The sequence below is a fragment of the Pangasianodon hypophthalmus genome, chromosome 19, assembly GCF_027358585.1.
Source record: "Pangasianodon hypophthalmus isolate fPanHyp1 chromosome 19, fPanHyp1.pri, whole genome shotgun sequence".
Lineage (NCBI taxonomy): Eukaryota > Metazoa > Chordata > Actinopteri > Siluriformes > Pangasiidae > Pangasianodon > Pangasianodon hypophthalmus.
The window spans coordinates 8,155,193-8,166,235 of NC_069728.1; the positions used below are offsets into that span (position 1 = coordinate 8,155,193).

The following is an 11,043-nucleotide window of genomic DNA, read 5'->3' on the forward strand; positions in this document are numbered from 1 at the left end:
GAACACTTCCAATAGGAACAAAAGAGAAGGGATCACACCAGGACAAACTACAGCGTCCAACGTGCAAGTAAGATATAGGTGGGATTTAAAGATTCATGTGCAATGACTCCATCCAGTTGTCTCAAAACCTTTTTAAAAATATTTTTATTATCTTATTTATTTTAATATCCCAATTAGATTTTAATTTCAGAATTACAGGTTTTCTTTATTTAATCAGTTTAATCATTTTCTTATATTTAATCATTATTTACTCTCCATACCCAAACTCCATGTAAAAAAAGTTAAACAAGAAAAGTTAAAGTAGGAAAAGCTATTCTGAGTCACCTCATGATTTACTCCTGAAGATTCCCTCAGAGCTAGATTTTTTTTTTCTCTTGATTCTCCAGGCAGTCATGCAATCAGTATTCAGTGTCCTTTTTTCTTTTTTTCTTTCTTTTTTTTTGGTGACAGATTTAAGATGTATAAGATTTAACTCAAACCATTCACCCAAGGACACAGCATTGTCCAACCTCACATCCATCCTCATAAATTCAGAAGGAACACACACACACACACACACACACACACACACAAGCTGTGGTTCCCTTGGCCTTGGGGAAGTGTCTGGACTGCCGCTGTACCTGTAGAAAGGTCAGCTGAACCTCACAAACACACACACACACACACACACACACACACACAAAGTGAAACAAAGCAAAGCAAAGCAAAGTCTGACTGACATATGACAGCTGCTGGGTCTCACACACCCTACAGCCGGAGCAGAAGACAGACATAGGTTGTCGGATTTCTCTCCTTATACCACTTTTGCTGCTATCAGTGTGATAGTGCGTCCTGTTGAGAGTCTAAAACTGTACAGTCTGAACAAATATTAAAAAATAATTTGCCATTAATAAACCCAAATACCCTAACACATGATACATTTCTGAAATCCTCAATGTGTTGAGTATCGACATGTTAAGGATAAAAATCTAGGCTTATATCATATTCTTAAGAAGCATGGCTTAAACTTGTGTTAAAATGACACATTTGGTGATTTGAGACACATATTTTCATTAAATGAAGTCTTTACTTTTACCCTCAATTACATGTTTAAAAACTTTATTTATTCAAATTTCAATAACAGGATTTGGATGCTTTTTGTTTGGTAGTTTGTTAATAGTTATAGTGTTAGTATAATAGTGTTAGTCTTACCAAACATCTTTTAAACATGGTTTTTAAACACGTTAGATATAACTGAGTTGGTCAGCACACTTCTATGTCTTCTTTTCCTCCCTGATGAGTCAGACAGGCGTCGAGAAACACTGCTACTCTGTTCATAAACTTGTCACAGGTACGGAGATGCCACGTCCACATGACAAAACAGCCCAAAACCAGAACTAAAAATATTCCCCTTCCAAGAAATACACACAGATTTTAAAGGCCAAAATCATGACTAGCATTGCCAAATATACTGAAATGTTTAAAAGTAAAGTCATACAATTTAACAAAGCATTAAATCATGCAGTTTCCCTCAATGATTCTTAACCAAGGTCCTAAATTAATGTTGTATGATTACATATTGAACAGTTTGTACAATGTGATCTATGATGCATCATCCCCTGCCAACCTGTCACACCATTTCAGGTCAGTCTATGCTGAGTGTGAAGGGAAGGTCAATGCGATATTTAGGCTTGATGATGTACAAGGCTCTGTCCTCAACAATATGACACCCAGCAACAGAGCCATGCCAGAATATCCCCCTATCGCTCGAAAGTGAATGATGACTCATACAGAGGCGTACATAAAAATCGTCACCTTCGGTGAAATAAAGAGAGGAGTCTGAGAAAGTCTAATAAATACCAGCAGAACACTGCAGCCCTCAAGGAGCATGGATGACATGTCAGTCGCACTGAATTCCTAATTCCCTCTTCCTGGAGATGGCACTGTCACAACCTGTAAATGTAAAAGAAGTATTTGAATAGGGGAAGACATTCTGTGGAAAATAACTTAAATCTATTATCCATTCAAGCTTGAAGACTTGTCTCACTTGTATCTATTTTATGTACTATCCATGCCACACTCCATTAATCACAATTTTGAAATGTTAACAAAATGCAATATAATAATGGACTGAAAGGTTAATCCATTCTCATGCAAAGTGCACACTTATCAGACAGATCCTCTCTGATGTCATTGCATTATTAAAATCATAATAGATCAATTTTGGTGGCAGAGTCCTGGAGGAAAAAACAGGCTGGAAATGACTAGATTAGGCTAAAAGGATGTGAATACAACCCCTATCCAACAGGCAGGAAAACAGTAATCATACTTTCAGAATGATAATAAAATGATATATAATTCACAAAAAAAATGATGTACAATTCACAAAAAGATTGTATATTATTTATCAATATTTTTGTTGTTTATTCAGTAACATGACTCACTGACTGTGAACAATGCTTGACTGGGACAAAAACGTCTCCCGCACGTACACCCGCCCTCTCCCAGACGAACGCACAGCAAGCCTGTTTGCTTACATACTGAATTTAGGAACAAAGCAGTTCATCCTTGTTGCTCTCAGTTTCGTCAGCATCCACCCTGACCACAACATCCGCTGTTATTACAATTTTAATCATACTACAATTAATATGCATACAGCAAACACACATACACTGTTTATATTGACATATTTAAATTATTCATATTAGAGGCTTATTTGGAAGTTTCCAATGGTTCATTTATCTAAAGTGAGCTGTAGCTACAATATGTTCCTACTAGTCCATTACTACATGTGCACAGATGGACTTGTTTTGTTCATATGGACAGGACAGAGGTCTGAAGCATGACCCAGTCTCTAACAGAACCAGTACCAGCTGCACTTCTCTGATTATGAGTCTCAGAGGACAAACAGGCCAGAAGGCCACCCAGAGGCCTCCATATGGCCACCAACTGCTCTATGTGAGGGGCATTTCTGACCCCAAATACTTTTTTCCCTCCTTTGACTTTGAGCAATGAACCGTTTTACTGTCATATTTAAATGTGGGTGTAATGTAGTCTCTTTTGCTGTTGCGCTGTAACTGGGGTATAGAACTCCACACAGTAATATACCTCTTCACAGCAAGTGGCAAACCATCTTTCTTTGCTTGCTTTTACTCTTGAGCCTGTTGTTTACGCTCTACCATACCATTGCAATTTGCCAAATTATTAGTCTTTTTTTAAATGGTACGAAGGCAATGAGTATTAACTACTACTGATATTAGCCATTATACCTGTACTTATTTATACTACAGCGCTGTTGAATGCTCGATTCTGATTAGTCAGGTGTTGATTCATTTTCTTCACATAAACAGATTTTAAAAAGTGTGTAATTTCTTCGAAAAAGTGTGTTTTTTTCTTCGGAAATCTTTATTTAGCATTTTTTAGAAGTTGCAGTTCCAGCGTCAGAGGTGAAGCTGTAACTTTAAGCTTTCCACTGGGACAGAGGGTTTTGCGGTTTGCCAGTAACAAGCTGCATTTTTTGGCGTATTAACTTCAAGAGAGAGAAAAAAGAGAGAGAGACTAGTGAGGGGAGACAACTGTTTATAGCTGCAGTGACATACATGATAACAGGAACAAACTTGGTTTGCGTATGTTCCCCAACATTAAACATAACTATAAACAGATAAAAAGTACAACTTGTCATTCTTTAATAAATAAAAGATTGTTAGTTTTGGCAAATTTCTGTGGTATAAAAGGAATAAAACATGACAGGGTGTGCTGCTGTAGGAAAATAATCAATGTTGGGGTTGTAATGCATTACACCATACTGTCATTGATTCATTTTTTAGTTTTCTTATAACAGCACAGTTTGGGTTCTGTGTTTGGAGTGTTTAGGACTCTCCCATTATGGGATGTATCATTCCATAAATAATGATGATGGTCCATTTGTGCGTAATGTGTTTAATATTGGAATAATTGGATTTGTGATCATATGGGGGTCTGTGAAACTTGTTTTATACTGTAATGGGTTCATGGCTGGAAATAATCTGAGAAGCTCTAATCTAGAAATTTTGCAGGCTAACACACAATACGGTTTCTTTACATATTACTTTACACCATAATCTCACTGCTTAATAAATGCTCGGATTTGAGAGCCTTCTATGAATTTATGAAAATATTAATGTCTCATGACCTTAACAACTTGATATAAAGGATGTGCAAAGAGTGCATGTGTATGCCAGCACGTCTGTGTGTATATGTGTGTGTGTGCGTGTGTGTGTGTGTGGTTGGGGGTTGGATTGAATGGAAACAGGGTCAGCGAGCGGAGGCTGGTTATCAGAGCAGAGAGACAGAAGGCAGTTTGCTGTAGGCAGGGGAAGCAGTCACTCTGCCTCTCTCTCAACTTTACCGCACACTGCCACCAAAACTGCTATCTCTTACACTCTGTCTGTCTCTAATTCGTTTAGTGTCTTTCCATATATCAGTCTCTCTCACGCGTTTAATCTTTTCACCATTTCAAGGTTTACCATATGGAGTCACGGCATCATGGGTATCGTCCTTTCAATCCAAGGTGAGGATATTTTATTATTTCTTAATATTTCTTAAGATTTATTGTATGCAGTATTGTCCCCACAATGGTGTGTGTCAATCACGTTTTGTTATTACGCACTTTGATACACTCTCTTGCTTAAGTATCTTCATTCATAATTCTTTCATCAACTTATTATAATAACTCCTTTGTTTTCTGATTATGTGACCTTTTAGCTTTGTGGGTTTTTTAATGTCTTCTTCTACCTGTCTTATTCCATTTACATCTCTCCCTTCTCTGTCTGCAGTTTTCTGCCTAACTCCCTGCTTAATTGTCACCCTTTCCACATTTTATGCCTAGCTGGAATAATTGGTGCCTTCCATTTAATTTAATTTATTGGACACTAGTTCTTCACTACTTTTCACTGTAGATGAGATTTGGCAATATGGTGCGATTATTGTCTTTCTTACTGCACACTGTCTCCCATACCTGCACTTTAGCTTCTTTTTCTTCTTGAAACAGAATTGCCACAGGTGCTTTAAGTAGTTTCTGCACTACTCAAGAGTTATGTAAGATGAAGTGAGGGACCTCAAGTTATTTTCTCCGTTTGAGGTCCATTTCATCTGAAGCCTATCCTGAGGATGTATAAACAAATATAACTGGAATTGAGAGAGAAGCACTAACGAGCAGTGACCATGAGTCTATTAACAAACTGAAATTTGCTTTAGTAGAAAGCCAGAATATATAATATACTGTATCTAGGATCTAAGGGTGTTTTTTTTTTCATTTGTTAACCAATTCATTTTGTACAAAGAACTTAATAATGCCACTGAAATATTCAACCTGGTGGAAATATACCTATACCTCTCTGAAATCTTGTTGTTTTTTCCCTCGCTGTGCTACCCTACCATAGTCATGCAAAGCCATTCCTGGCCTGGATGAATTCCTCCCATCGGGAAGCTGAGCAAGGTCCAAACTGTGCGGCCTCCATGGGCCCCAGCCGGGTGTTACTCCAGGAGCTTCTCTGGCAATTCGAGCAGAGAGAGTGTCTGGCTCTGGAGGAAGAGCGCCAACGTTGCTCCCATGGCGCTCTAGGATATCGCCGGCCTCTCACCAGGGACAGCTTGCTTGCCCTAATACCAGCGTCTGAGTGCAGACTGCTAGAACGGCTCTGTGCCCGGATTCCTCCATCACACACAGCCACGGTACTCTTCAGGTATGTATGTGTAGGTTTGTGTACATGTGGTATCAATTGATCATTAATAACCATAGTGTGTGTGTGTGTGTGTGTGTGTGTGTGTGTGTGTGTGTTACCTCTTTTAATTACCTCTTTTAAGGTTCCGTGAGATTTTGGCTCACAATTATGTCGTTCCCTGGGAGCTCGTGTGCATCTTCAAACAGGTGCTGAGGGACTTCCTGAAAAGGCAGGAAGAGGTGGGCTACAGGAAATCTTTTCCTCCAGCCCCACCAATGCTACTTCCTGTATCTCCTCCTCCTGCAGACATCAACACCCGTGACCAAAAGACTACAAAGTCATCTTCTCTGGAAGGGAAAGAAAAGCATCGGGAGGAGATCCCAACCATATCCAGCTATGTGGACAGGCATTTACATAGTGCTTGTTCCCATACTGTCCAAAGGCACTGTCTTCCCTACTGTCGCTCCTTTCCCTATGACTAGCCTGAGGCCTACAGCGCCAAACTGTGAAGGCCAGAAATAGCTCAGAGACACCCTAGTGACCACAGTGTCCTTCCCATAGGCAAAAACCTTCCCCTGGACACAAACAGGACAGCACTAGTGAGATCTGGGTTTGAGTAGTTACATTATTAGAGACCGGATTTTATGGGTCAAGGGAAGTGCTTGGACTAAGCTGGATCTTGACTAAGGCCAGGCTTATATACGTGATACTGTGAGCAAAAAATGAGTCTATAAAGTTTACCAGTCAGGTGGTTTTGATTTATTCAATTTCCACTGATAAACTCTATGGGATTTGCTAAATATATTGTGTCCACTGTGTCTATTTACTAGTCAGTAAATCTGACCATCTGTAACACCAAATTTATACAAAAGTACTTTCAACATCATGAGCCATATAAACTCAGTAAGCAACACACAGCTGCCAGCCGACTTCCACAGCCTAATCGGCCCTTTTTCTCAGTTATATTTTTGGATTACAAAGCACAGATTAGCCTGAGGGGAGAGAAGAGCACAGCTCTCTCTATGCTTCAGTACATCTCTGTATGCACTAATCACACACACTACAACCATGTGTGTGTACATCAATTAACTAATGTGGTGTTTTCCCTTCTTTGTGTAGAAGGCAGGTGGAATATGACATACTGAGTGAGAGAACTAGAATAAGCTACAGATCCTGAGGAAATGTCAAAAAGGGGACATTTTTTTCCATGAAATACCAGCTGAGCCAAACCTTTTTTTTTTTTTTTTTTTAATGCACTGCTGCTACACAAATGGCCTTCCTTCAAGGTTTTCCTTTATGTAACTGTCCTTCTTTGGTTATAAACGGATCACAGACCAAATATTGCCACTATCGCCTACAGTCAAATGTGTTTCGTCATTCCTAAAATTTGTCATATGTCATATGTAAAATATTGTTTGACTGAATAACTGGCAATAAAATAAAATAAAATAAAATGGCAAAAATAATTGTCTCACTGCTTAATTTTGTCATAAATTATTCCTACAAGGTGTACTTTCAGTAAACATTGCCATCTTGTGGCTAGGTGACAATATGATTACATTTGTAAAAAGACATAAATAAAATGTATTCCCCTGGCAGACTGCTCAAATGTTTAATAATAAATATTTGACCTGTATATAGGACGGTAAAAGTGTATGCAAAAAAAAAATAAGTTACAAAAAAAAGCGACTTCATGAATCATGTAGTTTTACGGCTGAAGACTTTTATTTTGACGCGGTGCTGTACTAATAGACCGGAAGCCTAGTTTGCACTTCCGCTCTTCTGTGCGTCTCCTGTCGCGAGCTAGCATTCAGATTGGACAGTGACCTTCTCCGGGTGATCCGCAGCACTTACAGTTTAGAGGTGAGTGACGAGATATTAGTCTCAAAACAGGTTTATAAGACGGCAAAATAAATTTTAGACTAAAGAGAGTAGTGAAATTCTCCTGTTTGGCATAAACAATATGTTTTTAATGTTTCTTGTTAAGTCCAGGCCTTAGCCGAGTGACACTAACGCTAATGAACCGGGCGCGTGAATGTTAGTTACGATTTTGAAGTCTGTGACTAAGAAAAGATCCAAAAGCCATTTTAGTCAGATTAAATCAACAATTCACTCGAGTACAGTAGTTAATTTTAAAGTTATTTGCAGACGATTGCTTGGTATCAACCTGCGTTTTTTGCCCAACCGTATTCCGTCAGATTCTACCTTCTGCACTATGATTGGTTAGGAATGTCCCGTGTCCTCAATTCTGATTGGCTAATAAAAGTGTCACCCTGACTGACGGGACTGGTAACCAATCGCAGCACGCGAGCTCATTACGGGTGGGCAAAAAAACGCCAAATCCATGTCTTTCATGTGCTTAAAGGTGCAATAGTCAATATTTTTAATTTCTTACTCGAACAGATATTGTGGAAAATTATGTAGAAATGATTAAAAAATAGTTTAAGCCATTGTCTCAGAACAAGTGTATTATGTAATTGGGGAAAAAAAAAAAAAAAGTTCTGCATTCTGGTCCGGAAAGTTTGTTTGTCTTTGGATTGGCCTCTTGTCATAAATCTGTATAAGGAGAAGTTGCATGTTTATAGAGTTGTAACTTGACTTTCAGTTGAATGTTTGAGTGCGCTTAACAGTGATGTCAGGACGCTCCTTGCTAATGATGACTCTCGTTATAAATTTGGGGAATGGAGTTTTGTGTACATGGGTGGAAATGTGGGTGGGCTCAATAAATAAAAATAATTCAAATTTTATTCAGCTCCACCCTTTTAACTGCTAGAGATCTATTTTTCAAAACTTACCTAATGCACCTTTAATAGCGAGTACCTATTGAGCTGCACAAGCCTTGTGCTGTAGCTGTTGGATTACTTGTTTTATAATCCAGTGACACTACATGGCTGCATTTAAAATTAAAAAAAAAAAAAAAACACTTTCCATTCATGCTGTGTGTGTTTCTCTCCTGATCACTAGATGGCCGGAAGTCTTTTCGGAACCTGGTGGTCTAGAGTTGGCCCCTACTACACCAAGGCATACCAGGAGGTCTGGGTTGGCCTGGGAATCATGACTTACTTTTACTACAAAATCTCCTATGGAGGTAGGCTCTCTGCTTGGACTGCAGATGAAACGTACTTTTAGAGCTTGCATTCTGTCAGAGTCACGAGGTGATTTATTTATTTCTTTTTATCTTTTACTGATTGAGTGTGTTTTTCATTTTCCTTTAGGAAAGAAAGCAGTGAAGTCTAGTAAGTATTTCTCCTCTATTAAAATGTTTTAATGTTTTAACTATCCATGTATAGGCAACATATTTATGTTGAACATAACATTCAGTGTCTTCAAGGTGTTTGTTTTTCTCGCCACAAACTGATACAGACGCTGTTCTATTACGCTGTTCTATTTGCATCCTTAACATGAGATATTCCTAACCACGGAGTTTAAGATTTTTCACTTATATGCAATCTAGACGTGTTCCCTTTATATACTTTTATTTATTTATTCATTTTCTGTGAACAGGAGCCATGCAATCAGTTCATTTGGATCAAAATAGATCAACATCTATTTAATTTCAGAATTTCTCTTTTAGTGTCTTAATGATAACATTCTCTCAAACTGTGGGGTAAAATATTGCCAATTATGGCCTTATCTATTCAAATGGTTCTCTTCCTTGAAAAATAATCACATTTAGATCATATTGCTAAACATGTGCTTCAGCAGATCCACTTTTCAAGTGTTAGACTAATTTAATATGTCTGGCTTTTGTGAAAAATCTTCCTGAATTATTTATTACTAAGCTCTGGACTGATCTTTTGCAGCTCAAAACCTGATTTATGAGGGGGGGGGGAGACTGAGAATGATTATAGCTGTTCATAATGTTGGACTTTATCTTCAGTTAGTGGTCTGGATAAAGAGAAAGGCTTTGTATGTAGTCAGTTAGGTATTGGAAGAGTCCTAGTGTTCCTTATGAGTCAAAATAAGATCATGTATCTGAAATAAGGTCAGCTTGTAAAATGAGAGTATTAAAGAAACAGTTCATCCTAAAATAAGATTTTCATGACATTCCTGTCGAGTCCTGTTTTAAGCTCTGAAGCTGATGTAGGTATAAAGTAAAAAGAAGTTTCAGAATACATCATTTGGCTCATCATATGTACCTTTTGTACATAGTTTGTCAACATTGAAAATCAACATTAAATCTAAAAATCAAAATTCATTCGTTCAAATCGGTTGTGACGTATAATCTGGCATTCAGACTTTGGGAAAACTGAAAGACATGCCTCTTGTCAACATCTAGTGAGAACAAATCTGTGCTGATGATGAAATGATTCCAGTGTGAAGATGGCTGCTGAAGATGGCCACTGTGTCATGTGGCGCCACATAAACAAATCTTACCATTAGAACCTGATATGGTTTGGGCGAGTGTGTACTGATTGAGGTGTTCAGTTTGTACAAGCGTAAGGTGGTAGATATGAGCTTCTTTTATTGAAATCCATTTTCAAAACTACAGAAGGAAAGTGTCTTAGCTGATTGGGACCTGTGTTTCAGCCAAACTACTCCTCTGGCTTGACCTAAAATACACAATACACAGGACCTCAGTAGGCTAAGTAGAAAAAAAAAAACCTTCGTTCATTACCATGCATTGCATTTATTGTGTTCATTTATTCATCCTTAGTATCAGAAAGGTATGAACAAACATAACTGTGCATGCAGGATTAAAATACAGTCCCGCACACGTCTCTAGTTGAGAGCAGTAAACTCGAGTGATGTAGCTGATGTTGAGGAACTGTCAAAGCCAGAATTCACGCACCATGCTGACACTGCTGGCATTTCTACCACTGAAGGTTTTTCCCCCCAGTGTTTTCCATTGGTCCTGGGCGCATAGTGGACGGATTCAGAGGACCAGTGGTTAGGCCACAGTGCTCTCACCGCTCTGGCACGGGTTCGATTCCCGCCTAGGGAACCATCCCCAGCCACTGGGGTTACGTTTCAGAATGGTCTCAGTGCCAGTCCCAAGCCCAGAGAAAATTAGGGAGGGTTGCGTCAGGACGGGCATCTGGCGTAAAAACTGTGCCAAATCAAATATACGCGGACCAATGATCCGCTGTATCGACCCCTAACGGGAGCAGCTGAAAGAGGAACAACAACAAACAGATACAGATTATGGCATTGTGTTAAACCTCTAACATCATTTTACTGTCTGTGTATTGTGTGCATAAACATGCTGTCATTTTCAGCTTAAAAGTTTCATTCAAATGGAAAGAAACTTTATTGTTAATAGACTATCATTTAAGATGCTTGCTTTAGGCTACTGTAAATTTGTATGTTTTATCAGTTTAACTGGACAGTTTGGAGAAACAGAGGAAGATGGATTAGACGT

The 11,043-nt window shown here is 38.6% G+C and overlaps 2 protein-coding genes across 2 annotated transcripts in view; both read left to right on the forward strand.

The window, feature by feature from the left end:
- Positions 1-4,302: 4,302 nt before the first annotated feature.
- On the forward strand, positions 4,303-7,132 carry rd3l (RD3 like). The gene is made up of 3 exons (XM_026944647.3): positions 4,303-4,528; positions 5,400-5,702; positions 5,824-7,132. The coding sequence occupies exons 1-3, from the start codon at positions 4,488-4,490 to the stop codon at positions 6,161-6,163; spliced, it is 684 nt and encodes a 227-aa protein (XP_026800448.1). The 5' UTR covers positions 4,303-4,487; the 3' UTR covers positions 6,164-7,132.
- A 288-nt stretch (positions 7,133-7,420) lies between these two features.
- Positions 7,421-11,043, forward strand: part of atp5mj (ATP synthase membrane subunit j) — a 3,935-nt gene continuing 312 nt past the window's right edge. The window contains exons 1-3 of the mRNA XM_026944390.3: positions 7,421-7,544; positions 8,646-8,769; positions 8,897-8,917. Of these exons, the coding sequence (XP_026800191.1) occupies positions 8,646-8,769; positions 8,897-8,917 (145 nt within the window). The 5' untranslated portion in view covers positions 7,421-7,544. The remainder of the gene's footprint in view (positions 7,545-8,645; positions 8,770-8,896; positions 8,918-11,043) is intronic.

Bases quoted from the DNA above. Each gene is read 5' to 3' on its own strand.
- rd3l (XM_026944647.3), top strand. From the start codon at position 4,488: ATGGAGTCACGGCATCATGGGTATCGTCCTTTCAATCCAAG. The intron at 4,529-5,399 runs GTGAGGATATTT...ACCCTACCATAG, and splicing joins TATCGTCCTTTCAATCCAAG to TCATGCAAAGCCATTCCTGG. The intron at 5,703-5,823 runs GTATGTATGTGT...ACCTCTTTTAAG, and splicing joins ACAGCCACGGTACTCTTCAG to GTTCCGTGAGATTTTGGCTC.